The 26,071-nt window shown below is 48.2% G+C and overlaps 1 protein-coding gene across 2 annotated transcripts in view; it reads right to left on the reverse strand.

The window, feature by feature from the left end:
* The window catches only part of arhgef3 (Rho guanine nucleotide exchange factor (GEF) 3), a 402,557-nt gene that overhangs the window by 198,152 nt on the left and 178,334 nt on the right, over positions 1–26,071 (reverse strand). The window contains exon 1 of one of the 2 annotated variants that reach the window (XM_038812817.1): positions 165–307. The exons of the other annotated variant lie outside the window; for it this stretch is intronic. Within the exon in view, the coding sequence (XP_038668745.1) occupies positions 165–194 (30 nt within the window). The 5' untranslated portion in view covers positions 195–307. Of the gene's footprint in view, positions 1–164; positions 308–26,071 lie in introns of those variants that run through there. 2 annotated transcript variants of the gene reach the window in all.

The raw sequence follows: 26,071 nt of genomic DNA on the forward strand, positions 1-26,071 counted from the left end.
AAAATGTACAACTACTTTGAGGAAACATTTTTTAAAAAATTCGAGATGTACTTAACATAATGCAACTTGCCTTTCATCATTCTATTTGCAGGCTCAATTTCTTAACTGATGACATTTCCAGCTACCCAACTGAAATTGCAACAAAACCATTCTGCATTTCTTACCTGATGCACAAAGAAGCAACACCACACCATGAGGCACTTGTAAGTGTTCACCAGCGAAGAACTTCAAGATTCTTAAATTCTTTGAAGTAATGTTTCAGAGCTTACTCTCGGCCAAAATTGCCCCTAGCTTCCCTCTTAGCTGTACTCCTCCTGAAGCAGCCGGAACAACAGGAAGTGAGACAGGAGCCTTTCACATCTTTGGTTATCTGTATCTATGCAGAGTGCAGATGGACTGCAGAAGCCAGTAATGCAATTTTAGTGCTTTGCCAGGTGCACTTTAATTGCGTAAATGCTACTGCTGTGGAGACTAGATTGAATATCCTTCCTTGAAGTTGCTGCATCCTTTGTATTGTTGGGCTGGACAGGCCTATATGAAGCAACTAAGCAAGTTTCAAATCTCCCAAGTCTTGATTCCTAACAATTGAAAGGAAGCTGAAGCCAGGAGCAAACAATTTGCTTTGGGATCGTTTGAACATGGATCTTTTTAAAAGTCTAATCCCTGACGCAACAAGCATTACTAATCGTACTTATTGATAAGCAGCACTGCTATGTTGCCAAGGAAATTAATAGATTTATTTTCCAAGATTCATAGAATGATTACTGTGCCTGGAATGATATCTGTTCCTGCAGTTGGTGCATCACTTCCTCGGAGTCCTGGATTACTCGTAGGTCAATTGCTTTAGGAAAATCATGTTTGAGCCACTCTTCTCCAGTAATTAACAAGTGAGGCAATTTGGTGTTAGATTGATGCTGAATGTCTCCTTCTGGATAATTTAGTGGATGTTTTACATTGACATAAAAGACCTAGCAAAATGTGTTCTTGTAGTTTGGACTGCGGCATTATAGGGAATATACAAATCTATATGCTAAAAAATATATATGTCTCCAAAGTTCCGAAGTTCAAATGAGCAAGTTATGTTTTGGCTTCATGCAAACTTTCTGGAGAAAAAGTTACTTATTCTGAATCTTTGGCTAGGACTTTCAAGTCCTACCAGGGGGAGGAATGGAGGCAGACGGAGCCTGAAAATCCTGGGTTTGTTGAACTTGGTCAGGGCCGACATTGTTGCCTGTCCTCATGTGGCAGGTAGCCGATTAGGATTTTCCAGTTGGCTTCCCAGTTTCCGCACTGGCAGGTAACAGTTTAAACGTCTGAAGGCAGGCACCTGACGGCAGGCCAGTGCTCGAGTGCACCAGGCCGATCTAGAGGCCCTCCAGTTTGAGGGCCCTGAATCGGACAGGGAACTTGTCTCCATGTCAATCTGCGAAAATCCGGACGAATGACCATTCCCTGCCCCCAGATGCAACCTCAGGACCCGGAAACCATCCACAATTCCGTTTTCTGCCCTGGGATGGAAGACCCCGTCCTCTTATTTTATTTATTCTTTTCAATTCAGGAAATACTTGCCTCAAATGTCTCAGGACAAATGATAGTCCCAAAATCTTCAACAATTTTCTTAAACATATATGACTGCATAACTAATAAGCCAGTCTTAGAACCAAGGCTCAAACATACTGGAATCAATCCCAAATATAGCAGTCCACATGATTTTGAAACAAATCTTGGCCTAAACAAGTCAGTCATCACTGGCAAGAGATGCTAGAACAGCCAGCTTTAACCTTTGCCCACCAAGTACTTTCATCATATTTGTAGTCGGCGTTTCCAACTCTGGGTGAATGTGTTCCTGGATGTTTGATCACATGACCTCTTACTTCTAACTGACCCTTCCTCATGCTCCCCCCATTAGTCAACCAAAACATCCGTTCTCATGGCACACTGCCTTCCCACATCAAGTGGAAAGCAAGTTTATTACCTAGCTGGATGATTCATGGTTGTCAGTCAAACAGCCTTTTTCCCTTCGACTTCCAATAATTTTATAACCAATAAACAGAGACAAAGAAAACGAGAAAGACACAATTAATTTTAATGCTTCTCTGATTTTCATCAGGATCACTCACACTGTCCTTGAGATTAACCTTTAATTCCTGGAGACTGCAGGCCAATCCTGGGGGGCTAACAAGGCTAGCTAGGGTGTAATTCCTACATCCACTGTTATCCCTAGTACCCTAACCTAAGCCGTGTTTGGAGAATAGGTTTTTCAATTGCAGCTAGAGGTTTAAAACTATGCTGATCGAGGGAGGATACCGTGCCTCATGATTCAAGTAACCAAAAAAAACCCAACTCAATCTGGAAATCTCAGTCTAATCCAGTCAACTCTTAATGGAATGAGATATTAAAGCAGGCAACTTTCTGATGAGGGGGAGATACTAAAGATATAAGAACTGTTCCTTTTCCTTCACAGATGCTCTCTGACCTGCTGTATATTTCCAGCATTTTCTGTTTTTGACTTCAGTTTTAAAGTTTGCCTTTCAATCTATTGCATCAGAGGCAGGATCCTTTAGCTAGGTCCATTGTTATTCCCAATATCCTGGATTATGTATAGGGAGTGGACCTTTCCTTTAGTGGCAAGAGATTTGGAACTGCCCCAATCTCATTGTCCCTGAATTTCCTTCCATTATCTTCTATACAGCAAGCCTTTGGGAAAAAATAGTCTATTCAATGTTTGAAAGCTATTGAGAAACTTCAGAGCAATATTTGGTCCAGATTTACTATATAAAACCCCAGTGATTTGAGTCAGAAGACATGGTTGTACTGCACGCTCACATGACTATTAACAGGGAAAGGCATAACCGCCTGCAAATTCCAGTAGTTATTTAAACAACCCTCAATAGCTGGTCAGACCCTCATGATTGCCACGATGTTGCAAGATAGGATAGAATAAGATGTGAGAGTAGAGTTAGGGGTGCTATCTCACAATTTATTGAAGAAAAACAGGAATAATACCGCAATTATTCAGCAAAATCTCCTTAGGTTAATGCTATGTAAGCTCTGACCCAAAGGAGGAAATAGTTCCGTACTTGTTCCAGCCTTTGGCTATGAGGCTCAAACAAATGTTTTTAAGGCTGCGTTTTCTGCTAAGGTGTGCCTGCGCAGTTTGTTGCACGGCCCCCATTTTTATAGGGGCAATGTGCCACGTGACCCAGCTTATTTACTTTCAAGAAATGTGCATCATGCATCAAAACAATGTGATTGTCAGTACTTTGTAAAATCATATTTAGTTCTGCAATGCTATTTATTCATTGATCCTTCTCAAACGGAAGAGATTTGTGAACGTGCGGATGTTTTAAGGCAGGATTTCGCACCTTTGCTAAACCCCTAGAATTATTGAGCTCAATACAACATTGCAGCAGTTTGTTTTTCCTATCTTGACTGAATCTTTTGGATCACTGAATATTTAGCTACATGTGTTCGCTGTTGACATAAATTGCTAGATGGCAGAAGTCATTAAAGTGAGTTGAAGCATTGGCATTCAGTAATGATTCTGGATTGTCCCCGTTTCTCCTCATAAAATACATTCTCCAAGTCATTAAAATGCTTCTGAGCTAGATATTCCGAGCAACCTTCTAACTAAATAATGGGGGTCCTTAAACTAAGATCATATTTCAGTAACCGAGTTAGAAAGAGAAATGTGTTGGGTGAACTGATTTGTGTACATCATTGGATTTCTGTGCATGCATGGAGCAGTAAACATAGGCAGATTGGTATTGGCAGCCATCTTGCATCGCCATATTGCAAGAGACAGTGGGTGGAGACAGTAGGGCGGCACGGTAGAATTGTGGATAGCACAATTGCTTTACAGCTCCATGGTCCCAGGTTCGATTCTGGCTTGGGTCATTGTCTGTGCGGAGTCTGCAGATCCTCCCCGTGTGTGCGTGGGTTTCCTACGGGTGCTCCGGTTTCCTCCCACAGTCCAAAGATGTGCAGGTTAGGTGGATTGGCCATGATAAATTGCCCTTAGTGTTCAAAATTACCCTTAGTCTTGGGTGGGGTTACTGGGTTATGGGGGATACGGTGGACGTGTTGACCTTGGATAGGGTGCTCTTTTCAAAAGCCGGTGCAGACTCGATGGGCCGAATGGCCTCCTGCACTGTAAATTCTATGAATTCTATGAATTCTCCAATTTTGAGAACATGTGATGCAGCCAGGGTGCTGCGGAGGCTGGTGGGAAAACATAATAAATCCTCCTGTCCCTACCAAATTAATTATTCGGTAATTAAATTACGAGGTGATTTATGCCATATTCAGTAGTGGGGCAGGCCTGGGTGGCACATAGTCTGTCGCCATGTCTGGGTGCCACACTGAAAAGACTTCCAGCATCACTGAGCCAACATTGCAGAAAGGTGGATCCTGTGAAAACGCAGATAGATCACCGGGAGCACTATGGGACTGGAGATGGATCTCCTGGGAGAGAAGATGGATCTCCAGGAACATTTGGAGGCTGGAAGATGGACCCACTCCAGGATAACCTAGTTGGTGTTCCTTGGTCCAAGGTTGCAGGCGGCCTCTATTCCGAACTCCAAAGACAGCCCCAGGCATTGTTCGGGTGAGTCCTAACATCTGCACGCCATATTGTTCCAAATGTGTTTCATGCCACCATGTTTTCCCACTATCATGGAGAATTTGGCATGGGACGTTGGGCTTTCATCTACAACTCATTAATGGATGCAAATGAGGTTCACACCAGCCTCTGCTGGGTTTTCACCCACCATGGCAGGTAGCAGTAGAAGATCCCACTGTTAATCCTGTCTGCCGTGAAACCCATATTTGGGCCTCCAACCAAATTCTCCCCTACGCCTGCCGTTGAACCCACAGGTGAGGGCTGGGGAGAATTCCACCCAGTGTATTTTATTGCTTCTATTCATCAGGTATGCTCTGCCTGAAGGCAGTCTGTGGCTTATAGTACTCTCTATCCTGTACCAATTTTTTCACTTGCCAATAACTTTCAAGCCATCTTGCATTGATATTTTCTTTCTTCCTCTTAATCCATTTGAAATCTTCCCTCCAAAACATCTCTTACAAGTCATCATTGTCTCTCAATATATGCCCTACCTAGACTCCCTGTCTGTTCCTAATTATGTTCAGCAGATGTCTTTGTACACTTTTCTCAGTACTTCAACATTTATTACGTTTTCTTACCATTTTCCACCAAACTTACATTTCAAAGCTTTTTAGTAAGCTGGTGTCCTCTTTCTGTAAGGTTCAATATCACATCCAGACAAAACAACACTCCAATCAAGCCCTGACCAAATGTCTTCTTGAGTTGTCTATTCAACCTTTCAGTATAGTGCCATCGCTTCTTACCAAATATGGTCTTTTACATTGCTAACCTTGTTCTTATTTCCTTGTTGCATCTTCCACCTACAGTTATTATGCTTCATAAATACCTAAAATCTTGTACATGTTCTAGTTCTCTCCCTTTTATGAATGTGAATATTTATTGGTGATTTTGGGATATGCATTACTTTGGTTTAGCCAATGTTCACTTTCATTCCAAAGTTCACGCCAGCTGTTACTAGGTAGTATCTACTAGCTTTTGTAATCCTACTTCTATGCTTGCTACAAGCAAGCCGTGCCAGATGCAAATCTAACTGATGTTATCGTTTCCCTCCCTCAATCTTAATGTCAGATTCTGTGTCTTCAAATGTTCCTTTGATGGATGTTTCTGCATTAAGCAATGTTGAAAAGCAACATCTTTCTAAACACCTCTTTCAATTACACATGGGACAGGATTTCCCATCATGCCACCCGATGAGTCGATGAGAACGCACCCCAACCAATACTGACAGCCCCACAACCATGAAACACTGGAGGGGTGTTAACTGGCTAAGCAAGAGACTTCCTCCACCATTTAAAGAGGAAGTCCTGCCTTGGATAGTCAGGTTAAGTGGTGACCACCTGTTGGGACTACAGGCAGTTCCCAAAGAAGAGGAGGTTATGAATGCGGAACTTTAGGTAAGTCTGGGGTATCATTGGGGCCATGCTGTCAGGCACCAGTGGCAGCGGAGTGAGGAAGATGAGAGGGAGAGGCAACTTTGAAAGGCCAGGGGAAGAGTGGGTACTGTCTAAAATGGGCACAGGAAACCCCCAAAAGAGAATTTCCCCTCCCCCCATCGACCCCTTGCTCGACAGCAGTAAAAGCTGCCAGGCTACCCACCTGGTGTTGGCTTTCCTCTAACACAGGTTATATAGCAGCAGGGCGGATGAAGTGCTTAAGTGGCCATTAGTTGGGCAATTAGTACCTCAATAGGCCTAGGGACAGGTGGGCTGCCCGTACTTCCACTGGCTCTGTGAAATGAGAGACAGGTCAGATGACGTGCAGGCTACGCACTGCATTTCACAAGCCCCCTACCTTCAAGACCACTGGCAACAGACGGAAAAATGTCACCTATGATTACAACTCCCTGCCCTGTTGTTGTCTGTCCCTTGTACAAAATTCTTATGCGTTGTCTATCTCTCCATTCTGATCCAAAGATCTTTCAGCAGTGTCAAGTGCTGAACCCAGTCAACCCGATTGAATCCTTTTGAAAATCTAGAAAACATATCATTCCTGTCCAAACCCTAAACAGTGCTCACTCATATATTATACCGTATAATGTTGAGTGCTGCTTCTCTAGTGCATGGTAATCAAACTAATTATATGATTGCCTATGCATCGAAGGTCGCGTTGAGAATTATAACAAAGCAAGTGGATGGGAAGGTACAGAATTACATTGGCGATGACAAGTCTGGATTCCAGGAAGAGGGATGGGAGAAGCAATCGGTATAAGATTAATGAGTGCCAAAGCAAAGCTATACATAATTTCTATGGAATTTTTGTATATTTTAGTATGTAAATTAGAACAAATAACAGATATTTTAACATTAGTCTACCAGTAAAAGGAACACTAAGCAAAGGAAAAACTTCAGCTATTTCATCCAAAGTTCAAATTCATTATATTTACAGTTACTTAGAATTTACAGCACCGCGGAGGCACAGTGGCGTAGTGGTTAGCACTGCTGCCTAACGGCGCTGAGGACCCAGGTTCGATCTTGGCCCCAGGTCACTGTCCATGTGGAGTTTGCACATTCTCCCCCTGTTTGCGTGGGTCTCACCCCCACAACCCAAAGATGTGCAGACTAGGTGGATTGGCCATGCTAAATTGCCCCTTAATTGGAAAAAAAAGAATTGCGTTCTCTAAATTATAAAAACATTTTTTACAGCACCGAAACTAGCCATTTGACACAACAGATCAAGTCGCCGTTTATACTTCACTCGAGCCTTCTCTCAGCCTACCTTATCTAACCCGCATGTATTTATTTAGCCTCCCATGGAGTGCATCTATGCTCGTCACCTCAACCACTCCAAATGATAGCAAGTTTCACATTCCAACCAGTCACTGGGTGAAGAAGTTTCTCCTTAATTCTTTATTGGATTTATTAGTAATTATCTTATATCTGTGACGATGATAACTCATAGCGTACTAAGTGGTTTGTGAAAACTGCAATCTTCAGGTCTAAGCCTTTTTCAATCTGAAGGTGATTTTGCACTTGTTTAAATTGGATTGGGAGAATCTGGTGACCTTGAATCAACTTTCTGCTTTTATACTTTATCCCCGAGACAGAAGCACAGCCCCGGTTTCCTGTGGATCGACAGTTCTGCCATCGGAACGAAGCTGCAGAATTTAGTAAATGCTGGAAGCTCCCTCATGGAAGGTGGTCTCCCCAAATCCAAACAAAACAAGGTCAGAGTAAAAAAAAACCTGCCTTTTTTGAAAACAGATTGCAAAGATAAGCATTTTTATTTTTTTTAATCCTTTCTGCTCATGTGACAGCAGTTCAATCACGTATAAAGCATGTTTGAACATATTTTTGCCGAGTGCGCACAAACATAAAATATGTACAGATTTGTGACATCCATGAAATATTCTGCTTTGAAGTGTCATTTGTTAGGGTTCAGCAGAGAAATCTTCAAATTCTTCCTTATGTCAAGGGGCTTTCATGATCGGATAGGCCACAAAAAGGAAGTTATCAGATGTTGAGAGCCTGATACTTCAGAAAGCTTAGAGAGCGCATGCGTGAAATTTAAAAGGGTATAAGGAAAGCAAAGAGAAAGCATGAAAAATATTGAAAAGTAAAATCAAGGAAAATCCACAGATGATTTCCAGATACAGAAAGTGTCACAGGGTAACTAAAGGAAAGGATGGGGCCTACTACTACCACAAAAATAACTAGTATGTGGACGTAGAAGAGGTGGGTATGGTTCTTCACAAAAGAGGGGACGATACAGATTCTAATTAAGGAAGAGGAATGCAAAATATTTGATTGGATTAACATAGTGAGTGAGGTAATACTCAGGGGATAGGCACCTTTCAAAGTAGACGAGTCATCAGGCGCAGATTGAATACAATCCAGGGAGGGAGAAAACAGTACAGGCTGTGGTCTTTCCAATCCTGTCTAGTGGCAACCATGATGCTGGAAGGGCAGATGACTTCTAAGATGGCATTGATGTGACCATCAATTCACAAGACACGAGATTGGAAGTGAACAGTGGTTTTAATAGTCTTACAACTGAGCCTGCATGACGAGGTGAACTGGCAGCAGGCTCACAACTGCAGATCTTTATACTTCCGGTTAATGGGAGGAGCCATGGACAGAACCATGGGCGGATACAAGGGTGGAGCCCAGCACAAACTCCTCATCTCCCCCTATGGGCAGAGCCGTGCAACTGCTCGTATACCGAGCTTACAAGGACACAACACATACAATATAACAGTGTGAATTACTAGGATTGTGATTCACCACATTCACCCCCTGTAAAAAAATCAAGTCCGGCGGAGGTGATGGGTCTACAAATTGAGTCGGTCCGGCAGTCGAGTCGTCCTCTGAGATCGACGAAGCGCCGGGGTTGCAGCCTCTTCTGGTGGCGGGTGGTGGCGGTCGGCGAGGGTACGATGGCGGACTCCGGGGATGATTCGGTCAGAGCTTCGTACCCGACTGGTTCGACTGGTGACGGGGAGCGCCGGAAACCCATAGGCGCGGGGGCGCAGAGCACGGGCAGTGAACCTGCAGGCGTGGGGGCGCCGGGCGCAGGGGGGTTGGGTGGGGTGTAGTGTGAGGGGCGCCTCGGCAGTAGTAGTGTTGGAGTTGGATCCTGCAGGCGCCAGGTCCCGGAGGGAAACAGTGTCCTGAAGGCCGTCAGGGTATTCGATGAAAGCGTATTGGGGGTTCGAGTGGAATAGTCGCACTCTTTCCACGACCGGTTCAGTTTTGTGTGGCCGGATACAGAGCCCACAAGGACAACACAGATTAGGGCGAGAGAGGGCGACGCCGAGGGCGAGGGAGGGCGACGCCGAGGGCGAGAGGGGGCGACACCGAGGGCGAGAGGGGGCGACACCGAGGGCAAGAGGGGGCGACACCGAGGGCGAGAGGGGGCGACACCGAGGGCGAGAGGGGGCGACATCGAGGGCGAGAGGGGGCGACACCGAGGGCGAGGGAGAGCGCCACCGAGGGCGAGGGAGGGCGAGAGGGGGCGACCCCGAGGGTGAGAGAGAGCGACACCGAGGGCGAGAGAGTGCGAGAGAGCGAATGCAGGAGAGCGAGTGCGGGAGAGCACCGAGGGTGAGAGGGTGCGGCACCGAGGGCGAGAGAGAGAGAGCGCGAGCGTCCGAGAGCGGGTCCGAGAGCGGGTCCCCGAGCGAGCAAGTGCGAGAGCGTCCGAGCGAGTGAGTGCGCGAGCGTGAGAGTGCGGGTCCGAGAGAGCGGGTCCGGGGGTGCGGGTCCGAGCGAGCGGGTCCAGGCGAGCGAGTGCGCGAGCGCGAGAGCGCGGGTCCGAGAGCGGGTCAGAGAGCGTGGGTCCAAGAGCGGGTGTCCGAGTGAGCAAGTGAGAGAGAGCGGGTCCGAGCGAGCGAGTGCGAGAGCGTGAGCGCGGGTCCGAGTGAGTGGGTCCGAGCGAGCAAGTGTGCGTGAGCGCGGGTCCGAGAGAGTGGGTCCAAGCGAGCGAGTGCGAGAGCGTGAGCGCGGGTCCGAGAGAGTGGGTCCGAGCGAGCGAGTGCGAGAGAGCGGGCCCGAGAGATCGGATCCGAGAGCGCGGGTCCGAGCGAGTGAGTGCGAGAGAGCGGGTCCGAGCGAGCGAGTGCGAGAGAGCGGGTCCGAGCGAGCGAGTGCGAGAGCGTGAGCGCGGGTCCGAGGGAGTGGGTCCGAGCGAGCGAGTGCGTGAGCGCGGGTCCGAGAGAGTAGGTCCAAGCGAGCGAGTGCGAGAGCGTGAGCGCGGGTCCGAGAGAGTGGGTCCGAGCGAGCGAGTGCGTGAGCGCGGGTCCGAGAGAGTGGGTCCAAGCGAGCGAGTGCGAGAGCGTGAGCGCGGGTCCGAGAGAGTGGGTCCGAGCGAGCGAGTGCGAGAGCGCGGGTCTGAGAGAGTGGGTCCGAGCGAGCGAGTGCGAGAGAGCGGGCCCGAGAGATCGGGACCGAGAGAGCGGGTCCGAGCGAGTGAGTGCGTGAGCGCGGGTCCGAGCGAGCAAGTGCGAGAGCGTGAGCGCAAGTCCGAGAGAGAGGGTCCGAGAGAGTGGGTCCGAGCAAACGAGTGCAAGAGAGCGGGCCCAAGAGAGCGGGTCCGAGAGCGCAGGTCCGGACGAGCGAGTGCGAGGGCGCGAGTGCGAAGGAACGGGCCCGAGAGAGCGGGAGGGGACACCGAGTGAGGTTAGCAGGGAGTGGAGGTAGGGGTCCGCCGAAACTGAGTGTGAGCCCAAGGTGAGGGAGATAGTTTGCCGTGCAGGGAAGATAGGGAGTGAACAGCGTCTTACCGGATCAGGAAGTACAAACCTCTCGGTGCTCCCGGAGTCGAAGAGACACGGTGTACTGTATCCATTGATTTTAATGGCCATCATCGAACTCTGGAGGTGCTTCGGGCACGATTGGTCCAACGTGACTGCGTTGAGTTGCGGGTAGTCGGCGGCTCAATCAGCTGTGCTGGAGTGACCCCATGATGACTGTCCGCTGAGGTCGTAGTCTTCGAGGTGAGTATTAGAGGTTGAAGAGGATGGAGCCCAAGATGGCCGTCCCCATGAGTTGCACATGGCCGGCCGTATGGAGGAGGATTGCCAAGATGGCCGCCCCCATGAGTCGCACATGGCCGGCTGCATGGAGGAGGATTGCCAAGATGGCGGCCCCCATGAGTCACACATGTCGGGTGGGGGCGGAGTCGGCATACAGGCTGCAGCATTTTGGAGCCTGCGGGCCTGTGAGTTTTGGAAGCGAGTGCTCTGGGCTGCGGGAGAGTTTGGAGAGAGGGATTTCTTCACCAGGCAGACCCGGGCACAGTGTCCTTTGCGACCGCAGCTGCTGCAGGTCGCGTTGCGGACTGGGCAGTGCTGCCGCGGGTGCTGGGGCTGTTCACAGAAATGGCACACTGGGGCTGCGTAGTGGGTGGGTTGCTGCGCGGCGCAGGCCTGGGGCAGTCGCTCGTCGGGGGCCCAGGATGGGGTCGCTTGGTCCGCGGGGAACGAGGTGAGGCTGCGGAACGAGACCTCCGTGGTGGTAGCCAATTCTACAGTGTTCTCCAAGTTCTGGGCCCCTTTTTCAAGTAACTGCTGGCGCACATAGTTTGACCTGAGCCCTGCCACGTACACATCCCGGACAGCGAGCTCCATATGCTGTTCGGCTGATACAGCTTGATAATTACAGTCCCAAGCTAAGGCTTTGACTTTTAAATCGCGCAGGAATTCATCCAACGGCTCCGCGGGGCGCTGGCGGCAGGTCGTAAAAATGTGGCGCGCGTAGACCACGTTGATGGGCCTCACATACATTCGATCTAGCATGGCTAGGGCCTCCGTATACGAGGTAGTACTGTTAAGTTGAGTAGAGATACGGTGGCTCACCCTTGCGTGCAGTAGGCTGAGTTTCTGCTCCTCTGTAGTTTCTGATGTGCTTGATTCAGCCAGGTAGGCCTTGAAACATCTGAGCCAGTGTAGAAAGATTTATTTTCCCTCTGCAGCCTGCGGGTCGAGTTCTAGTCGATCTAGTCGTTTTCTTCAAGTTTCCTAACCATCAATTCACAAGACACGAGATTGGAAGTGAACAGTGGTTTTAATAGTCTTACAACTGAGTCTGCCTGCAACGAGATGAACTGGCAGCAGGCTCACAACTGCAGATCTTTATACTTCCGGTTAGTGGGAGGAGCCATGGGCAGAACCATGGGCGGAGCCAAGGGTGGAGCCCAGTACAAACTCCTCATCTCCCCCTATGGGCAGAGCCGCGCAACTGCTCGTATACCGAGCTTACACAGACACAACACATACGATATAACACAGTGTGAATTACTAGGATTGTGATTCACCACAGGCACCATTGTTTAAAAAGGGAGAAAGAGATTAATGGACTAATTACAGGACAGTCAGCCTAACTTTGGTGGTAGGAACGTTAGTTTTAAAACTCTGAAGAACCAGTACTAATCATCATTTATAGATGCATGGATTAATCAATAACAGTCAGTATGGTTTTGTTGAGAGAAAGTCTTGTCTGATCAATTTGATTGCATTTGTGGAGGTAACAATAAGGGGATTGATGAGGTTAGTATGTTTGATGTCATATACATGGATGGTCTGACATGGCAGATTGATCAGAAAAGTAGAAGCTCATGTAATCCAAGGGACAGTAGGGAGTTGGATAAAAATGGACTCAGTAGCAATAAGCAAGAGGCAATGATCAAAGGCAGGTTTTTTTGACTGGAAGGATGGTTCTGTCGGACTCAGTACTGGGTGCCTTGTTTTTTCAGTATACACCAATGATTCAGGTTTAATTCTAGGGTGACCATGATTAATGTTTGTAGAAAAATTAGTCATGTGTTTGAAAGTGAGGAAGAAAGTTGCAGGGCAGAATCTTACCAGAATTTGGCAAAGTGTCAGGCACACACAGAAAACTGACTTGGAACTCTTCAGTTCATCAGACAGTCTTCTCACAAAATCTCGAGCCTCATTGCCAAGAAAAAATTGATTGCGGGCACGGTTTATGCCATCACTCTGGCGGGGCGGTGCAGGGCCTCATCGTGCCGGGAACCAGCTCCAAACAGATCAGGCACCTTCTTTATAGGGCGCCCTGACTAGAGCTGCAGTCAACGAGCTCCCAGCACACATCACGGAGGTCTCAAGGGCTCTCTCGTTTCCCCCCCAGCCTCCCCCCCCCCCACCAACATTCATCGCTGCTATAACACCCTAATCTCCGTTATCCCCCCCCCCCCCCCAATAGGGTCCACCCTGCACTGCTCCTGGCAGCACAGGTTGGCACTGCCAGGTTGGTATTGCTAACCTGTGTCAGGGACAGTGCCAGGGCGGGGCGCAGGCACGTCCTTCTACCCCTGCCGAGATATACTTATCAATGCGCCCCCAGAGTGATCCCTCTTGACTGCCTTACACCTGGCCAAATCTGTTGTAAACTTTGGCGAGGTATGAATTTTTAGTGAGTGCCGGAGCATTTGGCAGGAGGCCACTAATAAATATTGCAACTCATTCAAATTTATCAAAATTAGGTTCATGCCCACAAGGTTTGAATCTAGTGACGTTGCCAGTGAGGGCCGGAGAAAATCGGGAAATGCGATCTCTCCAGCAAGAATCATGCTTTCCGATCATTGCAAGATTTTCTGCCCAAGGCTGGGCTCAAGATCCTGCCCGTAGACTGCAAGGTGATATCAATGGACTGGTCAAGTGGGCAGAAAAGTGGCAAATGGCAGCCAATCACTTTGAAGAATTCTCACAGACAACAAACCAGTAAGTAAAATGCACTGATTATCCTTCACTACTTTATCATTTTACAGGGAAGGAAAAAAATGGGACATGCGTACGGATTAGGAAGCTGGATTTTCATAAAGTTTAAAAAAACAATTATATTGAAGATAAGCAATTTGATCATAATGGTGAAATATGGGGCTGGATTCTCCGTCAGTGGGATCCTCTGTTTCGCCAGCAGCGCACTCACGCCCCCAGATTTCCTGATGGCGTGGTTTGCCCACAATGGGAAACTCCATTGGCCAGCTGCCAGGACGGAGAATTCCGCTGCCGGCGGGGGCGCGCTGCACCAGAAAACAAGTGTGGCAGGATGAAGAATCCCACCCATGATGTTCCATAAATTAGTGGTAGATGGGGAATGGTTCCGAATCCTGGGTGTCTTTCTCCTGTTGGCGGGGGTTTGGGGGGTGCCTGGGCAGGGACTCTCCGAGGAGCGGAGATGAGGAGGTAGTGTGGGGGGGGGGCAGTTTGAGCGGTATGAATGGGGGCCTCTGTGTCGATCTCCAGGTGAAAGTTGCCACACTAGCAAGGATGCTGGTGAACTGGAGCAGTAAGAGGGACGGGGGTGGGAGGGGAGTGTGCTGGTGATGCAGGTAGTTTGTTGGGTGGAGGAAGGGGAGAGAGGCGTGGGTAGCCATTATGAGTGGGCCTGGACATGAAATGGAATTGGGGGAGGGATAATTTTGCGATTAATTGGGATTATGGCCTCAAATGGGGGGCCAAGGAGAGATGGGGTGGGGGGGGGGGGGGAAGAACCCCGGGTGGGGATAGTGACTTGTAATGTGCAGGGGTTGAATAGTCCGATGAAGTAATTGCTGGTGTTTGCGCACCTGAAACGTTTAATGGCGGAGGTAGTTTTTCTGCAGGAGACACACCAGCAGGTGAAGAATCAGGTGAGGTTCAGAAAGGGGTGGGTGGGGCAGACGTTTTACTTTGGGGTTGATTCCAAGTCTAGAGGGGTTGCGATCCTATTTAGTAAAAGAGTGGCACTTATGGCCAGCGAGGTGCGGGTCCCAGGGAGCTGGTAAGTGATAGTGAGTGGGGTTTTGTGGGGAGTGCGGCTGTGTTAGTAAATGTCTATGCGCCCAATTGGGATGATACAGAGTTTGTCAAGAAGGTGGTGGTGGCCATCCCAGACCTGGATTAGCATCAATTAATAATGGGGATGATTTCAACTGCATGACCCTCAGATGGATCAGTCGAGCCCAAATTCACCACTCCGGTCGGGGGTGGCGAAGGAGCTAGGGGTGTTCATGAACCAGATGAGAATGATAGACCTGTGGAGGTTTAGGCATCCGGGAGAAAGGGAGTTTTCCTCCCATTTTCTCCCATGTGCACCGTGTATATTCCCGTACAGATCTTTTCATGGTGGGGAAATCGGTGCTCCCAGGGATAGTGGGGGCAGAATATGCGCCGAGTGTGGTCTCGGACGACATGCTGCACTACATGGATGTACGGCTTGATTTAGGCCGGGCGTAATTTTGGAATCGGACCGTTGGTATTCAGTAGCTGCCGGCAGAGCAGAAGACGTTGCAAGGGAACTTTGGTCTGGTAATGGTAGGGAAAGCAGTGGGCCAGCTTCAGCAATCACGAGGTATTCTGTATGAGTATGGGGAGAAGGCCAGCCGCCTTTTAGCACATTAGTTGAGATGACAAGCAGCCACGTGGGAGATAGTGCAGCTGAGAGTTTGGTGGGGGGTGGAGTGAGGGAAGAGTTAGTGACGATGCCGGAGAAGATTTATGACGTATTTGAGACCTTTTACAGGGGGGTGTACAGGTTAGAGCCCCCGGGGGGAGGGGGGGTGTGGAGGTGGGGCACATCTTGGATGGGCTGGTGTTCCAGGAGGTAGAGAGGGGGAAGGAACAGGGACTGGAGGTGCCACTGGGGCTACAGGAGGTAATGGAGTTGATTGGATTGATGCAGTGAGGGAAGGCGCCGGGGCCAGATGGCTTCTCGGTTGATTTTTACAAATAGTTTTCGGCCTTGCTGGCCCCATATCTTTTAGGGATGTTAAATGTTTTGTTGGTTGGGGGGGGGGGGGGGGGGGGGGGGGGGCTGCTCAGTACATTGGCTCAGGCATCAATTTCTTTAATCCCCAAGAAGGATAAGGACCTGGCTGAATGTGGGTCATACAGGCCCATCTCCCTTTTAAACACAGATGTGAAGGTGGTGGCTCAGGTGTTGGCTAGGTGGCTGGAGGGGTGTGTGCCAGAGGTGGCCTGTGAGGATCAAATGGATTTCGTGAAAGGGTGGCAGCTGTCAAGCAACATTAGACGATTGCTGAATGTGGTTATGACTCCCGTCATGGGATAAGGTGCCAGAAGTTATTGTATTGATGGATGCGGAGAATGCGTTTGTTGGATAGAGTGGAGGTATCGGTTTGAGGCCCTGGGGAGGTATGGGTTAAGGCCTCAGTTTATCCCTTGGGTGCTGTTATTGCATGTTGCCTCCACGGCTGGCATAAGGAAAAACTCAATGAGCTCAGGAGATTTCTGGCTATATAGGGGCACGAGGCCTAGGTGCCCACTGTCCCCACTGCTGTTTGCACTCACTATCAAATCTTTGCCATTGCTCTCTGGGTATCGAGGGAGCGGTCGAGCAGCGTAAGGGGAGGTGGGGAGCTTAGGGTCTTGCTGTATGCGTTGCAGTATATTTCTGTTATCATGAAATGCTTCGAGCGGCTCGTCATTAGACGGATCACTGACAGCCTCCCAGACGGTCTCGATCCACTGCAGCTTGCCTATCACTGCGACTGGTCCACAGCAGAAGCTATCTCACTGCCTCTGCAATCAGCACTCGAACACCTCGAACACCTCGACAACAAGGACACCTATGTAAGACCGCTGTTCATAGGCTACAGCTCCGTCTTCAACACCATTATCCCAACAAGACTAATAACCAAACCAATCTTGGACTTGACCCCTCCCTGTGCAGTTGGATCCTCGACTTCCTCACCAACAGACTGCAATCTGTCAGGATAGGCAACAGCACCTCCTCCACAATAATCCTCAACACTGGGACCCGCAAGGATGTGTGCTCAGTCCTCTACTGTACTCCCTGTACACACATGACTGTGTGGCAAGATTTAACTCCAACTCAATCTATAAGTTTGCGGATGATACGACTGTGGTGGGCCGCATCTCAAACAATGACGAATCAGACTACAGGAGGGAGATAAATCACTTGGTTGCATGGTGTACCGAATACAACCTCTCTCTAAATATTGGGAAGACCAAGGAACTGATCATCGACTTCAGGAAGCATAGCACAGCTCACACTCCCGTCTGCACCAATGGCTCCAAAGTGGAGATGGTCGATACCTTTAAGTTCCTGGGTATCACCATCACCAACAGTCTGTCCTGGTCCACTCACGTTGATGCAACAGTAAAGAAAGCCCAACAACGTCCCTACTTCCTATGGAAGCTAAAGAAATTTGGCATGTTTGCATCGACTCTCACAAACTTCTACAGATGTGCGATAGAGAGCATCCTATCCAGCTGCTATTCAGTTAGGCCCACGCCCCATCCTATCCCCATAAACCCACCTAACCTCCTGGACACTAAGGGGCATTTAGCAGGGCCAATCCATCTCACCTGCACATCTTTGGATTGTGGGAGGAAGCAGAGCACTCGGAGGAAATCCACCTTGACACAGGAGAACGGGAAAACTCCAAACAGACAGTGATCCAAGAATAGAATTTAACCCGGGTCCCTGGCGCTGAGCAGTACTAACAACTGTGACATTGAGCAACCCCCCCCCCACCCCCCACACACACACACACTGTGCCACCTTGTTGTTCCAAGACGATTTGGTGTTTGTATTGTGGCAGGTCAGATCCAGGTCCCAGTGATAGACTCCCTTTCAATCTATGTATTTGTTTTTATTGCTGTTGTTTCCTGCCGTATATTTCCTCCTAATGCTAATCTTCCTGGTTTGTGCATGCATTATGTCAGACGGTAATACATTTAGCAGCAGTTATGTAGAGTTATGAGATCATTTTAATTATAGCACTTGATAGTCATGCAGACATTTAACTGATTAATTTCCTTCAACTCAAAACTACAGTGAACATGGTTGATGTAATGTGGTGTAACCTAATATCATGCATATTGAATAAAATCAGCACAATCATCTTATTAGGTACATGGAAGAATGGTCGAAGGATAATAATATGCAGAGCAACAAAAGAAATTGCGAGTGAAATAGGCCGAAGATTATCTGCAACATTTTCAGCGATACAGGATTCTCAAAATGTGCTTATAATGGATATTGGATATGATTGTTGTAAAAGTGTTCCAGTCGATTCTTGAACAAGGGCAATCTGATACCTTTGGAATCTTTTGTAGAATGCTTTTTATTCGAATAGCCTTGAGAAGTTGTCATAGCGGGAAGGTTGTTGATGTAATATCATAGGCGGAGAATTCTTAATTGTCCAGGTTAGTCAAAGAAATTCTTGCATTTATAGAGTATTTTTATGACCTCTAATCACTTTACTACCAATGAAGTACTCTTTAAAGTGTGGTCACTGTTGGAATTTAATAACTGTGGCAGCTAACTTGTGTTCGGCAAACTCCCCCAAACAGCAACACAATAATAACCAAATAATCTGTTTTTTACAATGTTGATTAACAGATAAATATTGACCAGATCACTGGCGACACTCCCTGCTCCCCTTCAAAATAGTTCCATGGGACCTTTTACAACCACCCGTGCACGAGGATGAGGCATCGGTTTAACGTCTCAACAGAGACACGACATCTCCAACAGTGCAGGACTCCCTCAGTACTGCACTGGAGTTTCAGCCTTGATTTTTGTGCTCCAACCCTGGAGCCAGACTTGAACCTGGAACCTCGCGATTCAAAGGGCAACATAACAGTAACCGAGCCATGTCGGCACAATTTTAACCAACAATGTGTTATTATGGCAGTAAAGTTATGGCGTGTACATGAGGGAGAGATGATGAGGTAATAAACAGTCACACAAAAATACATGGAGCAGGTCACATCCAGGTGGTATGGTAATGTTAACGTCCAGTTCAAATATTGCACATATCCAACTTTCAGCATGACTTCATGATTGCGTCCGCCTGCTATTGCAATGTTAATCATACATAAAAGACAGCAGCTACACTAGTTCAGGTTATACATGTATAAAATTAGCAGCACTAGGGCTCATTAAAGTCCATTCACAATGGGTCCCAACGTGATTGGTTTTTGAAAAATATATAGCACAATGCCTAATTTTGGAAAGAAGTTATTGTAATACTTGCAATAACCAGGGTTTCCCCTGCCCCACTTTCTTCCAAAATTCAGAGCCCAACTTGTCAAGTAGATGGAAGAAGCTTTCAATGATTACCAGGATGAATCTGTTTTGACTCCACTTAACAGACTGAAATAAACACAGTTCCAACCTACTAAAGCTGTCTTCTTAAGTAGGATACATGCAGACACTGAAGCCAAATCAGAGTTATGGCTGTTCTTTCCAACTTTCACAACTGTCTTACTTTACAATAATAGCACGAAACAGCATTACGGAGGTAAAACATTGTTAAATGCTACTATAGACTGGTCATTCTTAACTTTAACCTCTGGAAAAATCAAGTTCCATGTGCTTTTAGCCTGTTGCTCATGATGACCTTGTACATTTTAGTTTATTCCGGTGACCTGTGAATTATCCACTCAAAACTTAGATAAGTAAGTAGATTTTACTTAATTTAAAAAAAAATAAAGGCCAGTAGACCAAAATAAAACCAGTTGGAGATTTAACACGTTTAAAATAGTTTACAAAAATATCCAGTAGTAGCTGAATGTTATGGGGCAGGTTCTTGGTGGTGCTGGAATCTTGTTTCATTCAGTGTTCTTTGTCTTCACAATGCAGAATTCATAAGACCATAAGACATAGGAGCAGAAGTAGGCCAGCAAAAGTAGGCCATTCAGCCCATCGAGTCGCTCCACCATTCAATAAGATCATGACTGGCCTAACATGACAATCTCCAACTTCATTCCCACCTGTTCCCCATAACCTATGACTACCTTCCTGATTAAAAATCTATCTCAGCCCCGGGAGGCAGATTTATTATGGTTAGCGGGAAGCTAGAGGGAATGGCAGTAATGCTGGTGAATGTATATGCCTCAAACTGGGATGATGTCGCGTTTATCAGGAATGTGAAGGGGTAGATCCCAGACCTTGACTCGCACTGGCTGATCATGGGGTGTGACTGATGTACCATCGATTGCACGCGAGGCGAGTGATTTACCAAAGTCTGGCTTTAATTGACTAGAACACAGCTCTGCGATTGTCTCCAGTGGAAAGGGACGATCGTCAGGCGTCTGAACATTTATACCTCGTTAATAGAGGCGTGGTTAACTCAGCCTCTCGGTCAATCGGTCGAGAGGCACATGACCGACCAGGGCCAATGGTAAGCCGACGTTCTGGCCCAATGGCAGACGAGTATGCAGATCATATCACCACAGTGACTTTAATATGGTCCTGGACCCGAGGTTGGACCGGTTGAGTGCTAGATTGGGGAAGCTATCAGCAATGGCAAAGGAACAGCGGGGGTTCATGGAGCGCATGGGAGGGGTGGATCCGTGGAGATTTGACAGACCAAGGAGCAGGGAATATTCATTCCACTCCCATGTACAGAAGGCGTACTCCAGGATAGATTTCTTTGTGCTAGATAAAACACTGTTAGCAGGGGTTGAGGACACGGAGTACTCAGCAATTGGTTTCAGATCACGCACCACAGTGGATAGACCTACGGGCAGTCACGGGACTGTCCCAGCGCCCACAGTGGAGCTAACAAGCGGATGAGGAGATCTGTGAGCGAGTGAGAGAGGCCATTTGGGGGCACATAGAGATCAATGACACGGGAGAGACTGCAGCTGGGGTAGTCTGGGAGGCATTGAATGCGGTCATTCGAGGGGAATGTATTTCGATTCGAGCCCCCAGGGACAAAATTGAGCGGTCGGAGCTGGACAGGTTGGTAGGGAAAATCTTACAGGTGGACAGGAGATATTCAGAGTCTCCAAATGATGAGCTCCTGAAGGAGTGTCAGAGACCATCTGGACCCATGTGGCCCCACCTTCGTGACCCACGCTGGCCGACCTTCAGGACCCACGCTGGCCGACCTTCAGGACCCACGCCGGCCGACCTTCAGGACCCACACTGGCTGACCATCTAGACCCATGCCGCCCAACCTTCGTGACCCACCATTATTTCTTACCTTTAATGTGACAGGTGGGCCTGCTTGGACCCCACAATCTCACTTGCTTTGTCATTCACTGTTAAATTTATGCTAAGGACGTCAGCTGATGATTTAAGTTCTCACTACATCCTTCGAAGAAAATCAAGAGGTTTGTCCTCGGCCTTGCCATGCTTAATCTTCAAACGGCTTTGAAGTTTTGAGAGTTTGAAACTTTAATTTGCTCGTACTTCCCAGCATAAATCACGCATGAGCTTTGCGTCCTGATTTGCAATGGGACAATTAACAAAGCCACACGTCAAGAAATCATCTTGCTTTGTTCCTGTTTTCAGTTTTTTTCTTTGTTTAAAAAGATCCATCTCCACATCTTGGATCAGTAAGTTTGCAGATGACACAAAGATTGGCCGGGTGGTTAACAGTGAGCTTGAGTGTCTTGTGTTACAGGAAGTTACAGACAAGATGGTCCAATGGGCAGGTAAGTGGCAGATGGAATTTAATCCTGAAAAGTGTGAGGTGATACACTTTGGAAGGAGAAATATGACAAGGAAGTATTCAATGAACAGTATGACACTGGGAAGTTCCGAAGAACAAAGGGACCTTGGTGTGTTTGTCCATAGATCTCTGAAAACGGATGGGCAGGTTGATAGGGTGCTGAAAAAGTCACATGGAATACTTGCCTTTATCAATTGAGGCGTAGATTACAAAAGCAGGGAGGTCATGTTGGAGTTGTATAGAACTTGGGTGAGACCACAACTGGAGTACTGTGTGCAGTTCTGATCGCCACATTATAGGAAGGATGTGATTGCACTGGAGGGAGTGCTGAGGAGATTCACCAGGATGGTGCATGGGATGGAACATTTAAGTTATGAAGAGAGGTTGGATAGACTTGGGTCATCATCCTTGGAGCAGAGAAGACTGAGGGGCGACCTGATCGAGATGTACAAGATTACGAGGGGCGTGGACAGGGAGGAAAGGGAGCAGCTGTTCCCCTTAGCTGAAGGGTCAGTCACAAGGGGACATTTTTAAAAATAAATTTAGAGTAGCCAATTATTTTTTTCCAATTTAGGGGCAATTTAGCGAAGCCAATCCACCTACCCTGCACATCTTTGTGTTGTGGGGGTGAGACCCACACAGACACTAGGAGAATGTGCAAACTCCACATGGGACAGCAACCCAGGGCCGGGGTCGAACCTGGGTCCTCAGCATTGTGAGGCAGCAGTGCTAACCACTGTGCCACAGTAGTCACAAGTGGACATAAGTTCAAGGCGAGTGTTAGGAGGTTTAGGGGGGAATGCAAGGAAAAACATTTTTACCTCGAGGCCTGTAACGGTCTGGAATGCACTGCCTGGGAGGGTGGTAGAGGTGGGTTGCCTCACATCCTTTAAAAGGTACCTGGATGAGCCCTTGGCACATCATAACATTCAAGGTTATGGACCAAGTGCAAATGGGATTAGGTAGGTAGGTCAGGCGTTTTTCATGTGTCGATTCAGACCCGATGGGCCAAAGGGCCTCTTCTATACTATATATTCTGTTACTCCTGACAGTCCTGTTGCCTTGTTTGCTCACAGCTTGAAAGTGGAGGAATGTCTCATCTGTGATTTTGCATCAAAAGCACCTAAAGGGTGCGTAATGACAGTGGCCGGGATTCTCCCCTACCCGGCAGGGCGGGGGGTCCTGGTGGGATGGAGTGGCGTGAACCACTCCGGCGTCGGGCTGCCCCAAAATCTACGCACCTTTAGGGGCCAAGCCCTCACATTGAGGGGCTAGGCCCGCGCCAGAGTGGTTGGCACTCCGCCGGCTGGCGTGGACGACCTTTGGCCACATGCCAGCCGGGGCCGAAAGGACTTTGCCGGCCGGCGTAAGTCCGCGCATGCGCCGGAGTATCAGCGGCTGCTGACGTCATCCACGCGCATGCCTCCACGGCACAGGCCCTCCCGCCGATCGGTGGGCCCCGATCGCGGGCCAGGCCACCGTGGGGGCACCCCCCGGGGCTAGATCACCCCGCGCCCCCCACAGGATCCCGGATCCCGCCCGTGCCACCAGTCCCGCCGGTCAGGTAGGTGTTTTGATTCCCGCCGGCAGGAGAGGCTTGACAGCGGCGGGACTCCGGCCCATCGCAGGCCGGAGAATCGCTGGGGGGGTGCCCGCCGACCGGCGTGGCGCGATTCCCGACCCCGCCGAATCTCTGGTGGCGGAGAATTCGGGACACGGCGGAGGCGGGGTTGGTGCCAGCCCCCGACGATTCTCCGACCCAGCGGGGGGTCGGAGAATCCCGCCCACTGTACTTGCCGGACTGAAGACCTGCTCTCTGCGGCCACATCTGGCCGGAAGACTGCATTGTTCTATTTAACAGCGAGTCGCGGCCGGCATTCTCCATTTAAAAGCCGGTCACGACCATTGGGCGCTTCTCCTGCGATCAGGAACGCCGCAACCGATTGCTCCGCGACCCCCATCGACACTTGCTCACAACCCACCCGCAGGTTGTGACCAGCAGTTTGAAACATTCACTGCTAAGCTTGCTTTAGTACTTTAAGAGTTAATCATGGATGACCATTTAAGGTTTACCTAGTTATTTGTTTATTACAGTGTGGTAATTTTGGAACAAAACCGTAGTGCTAGGGAACTCCTAGTCTCCGGGTGCAGCTGCCATTTATGGTTCATGGTATTCATCATCTTTTCCACAAGACCTCACCGGGTATTGTACAAAGTGAAGCTTTTGAACCCTGGAGGAAGCAGGTTGACAGGAAACATACAACGCAGTGAAGTCTACAAATTAAGCAAAGGGACAAGAATAGTTACTTGGGCGGGGGAAACACCACATAGAGGAGGAGGCTGGAAATATGATGGTCACAAAGTAAAGTTGATTACCCAAAAATATTTCATTTTTTTAAAAAACGCGACACTCATGTCCAAATGGGCAAATGAAATAACAACAGGTCTGTCAGCAGTTTGTATTCGTCTGTTCAATTTTAAAAAGCAACATTTGTTACAAAAAAAGTCTGCAGTAGCCAAACACATGCAACAACAGGAAATCTTACAAATAAGAATAGGAGCAATTCTTGCCAGGCAAAGTTTATCAAACGCCAATGATTTCTTGGGAGGAAAAAAACAATTTTGCCCAACAAAGAAAATGCAATTTTCATTCTCATTCGTTTTTATCAGCAATTTGTCATATCTTCAAATAACAGCAATGCCACCCGTCAGAAATCACACAATCAAGGGCGGCACAGTGGCGCAGTGCTTAGCACTGCTGCCTCACGGCACCGAGGACCCGGGTTCGAATCCCGGCCCTGGGTCACTGTAGAGTTTGCACATTCTCCCCGTGTCTGCATGGGTTTCATCCCCCCAACCCAAAAATGGACTGGCCACGCTAAATTGCCCCTTAAGTGGGGAAAAAACAGAATTGGGTACTCGAAATTTATCAAATTAAAAGAAATCACCACAACCTGTAAAAAAAGTTTGAGGGCCAAGTTTTAAGTTAAATAAATAAATCACAAACTCTGGATATCTTTAGCTGCACAGAGGAATGGGACAGGGGTGTCCCACGTTCCTCCTTTTGTTTGTGCTGGCGATAGAGCCCTTGGCCATTGAGTGGAGGTGCTCGGAAAAGTGGAGGGGAATATTTGGGGAGGAGGGGAGGGGTAGAGCTTTACATGTCATTGTATGCAGACAACCTTTGGTTGAATATTTCTAGCCCGGGTCCCAAGGTGGCCGCTCAGGCAATTTGGGGTTTTTCGGGATACAAATTGAATTTGGAGAAGAGCGAGTGGTTTTTGGTTTCCTCTCCGGGGGCGGGGGCTGGTTTTGGGGAATTGCCGTCTCAGGTGGCAACTACTCACGTCAGGTACCTGGGGGTGCAGGTGGCTCAGGACTGGGCCCGGCTCCGTAAATTAAATTTCACAAGCCTGATGGGTATGGTCAAGGCAGAATTGTTGAGGTGGATCAGCCTCTCCCGATCACTGGCAGGCCAGGTGCAGCTGGCAAAGATGAATTGTCATGTGAGAGTACCTTTAGGAAATGGGTGTTTCAGAAATGTACCTTTAAGAAATGGGCGTTTATCAGTGATGTCAGAGTGTGGGTAGAGCTGGGCTGTCTATCAGCTTTTTACTTTTGTTTTAGGCTGTTTGCTGCAGGGCGTGTTTTAGTTTTGTTTTCAGTGTTGGAGCTGAAGCCAGACAGAGCAGGTGTACTGTTGATCTCTCTGCCATGAAAAGACAATCTCTTGATCATTTGGTGAAATCAGAATTATAAATGTTCTCAGTAGTGAATATAAACCTAATGCGCTTCTGTTAAAAGGTGTTTCTTTTGTCTTCTAGATGTTGTTTGGGAACGTATTAAGCATTACTTAGTGTTGTATTCTTTGGGGGTTGTATGTGAATTAATGGTTGCTATGACGTTCACTGTAAGTTTTTAAAAGGTTAACTTGAGTTCATAGATTAAACATTGTTTTGCTTTAAAAAATACCTTTCCATTTCTGCTGTACCACACCTGTTGAGTGGGCCATGTGCTCCCCATACCACAATCTAGCAAAAGTGGTGGGTCAGGTGAACTCCATGATACACTTTGGGGTTCTCTAAACCCTGGCCCATGACAGAATATCTTGCCACAGTTTTTATTTTTATTCCAGTGCTTACCGATCTTTTTGTCGAAGGTGTTTTTTATGGGGGAACGGTTGATTTTGTTAATTGTGTGGGTAGGTAAGGTGGCATGAATTCGGAAGGCAGTGCTTCAGACAGGGCGACAGGCGGGGGATTTGACTCTTCCGAATCTGATGTATTACTAGTGGACGGCGAACGTCAAGAAGGTGCAGGGCTGGGCCAGGGAGCCAGAGGCGATGTGGTTGAAGATGGAGGCAGACTCTTGTAGGGGGTCAGGCTCCGGGAGCTGGCAGCGGCGCCACTCGCGTTTGCACCAGGCAAATTCCCGGGGAGTCCAGTGGTGGTAGCCACACTGAAGATGTGGAGGCAGTTTCGACAGCATTTTAAGTTAGGGGCGGTGTCGAAGCTGATGTCGGTGTGAGAGTCATGTGTTTGAGCCTGCGAGACTGGATGC

This window comes from Scyliorhinus canicula, chromosome 11 (genome assembly GCF_902713615.1).
Source record: "Scyliorhinus canicula chromosome 11, sScyCan1.1, whole genome shotgun sequence".
In the NCBI taxonomy this organism is placed as follows: domain Eukaryota; kingdom Metazoa; phylum Chordata; class Chondrichthyes; order Carcharhiniformes; family Scyliorhinidae; genus Scyliorhinus; species Scyliorhinus canicula.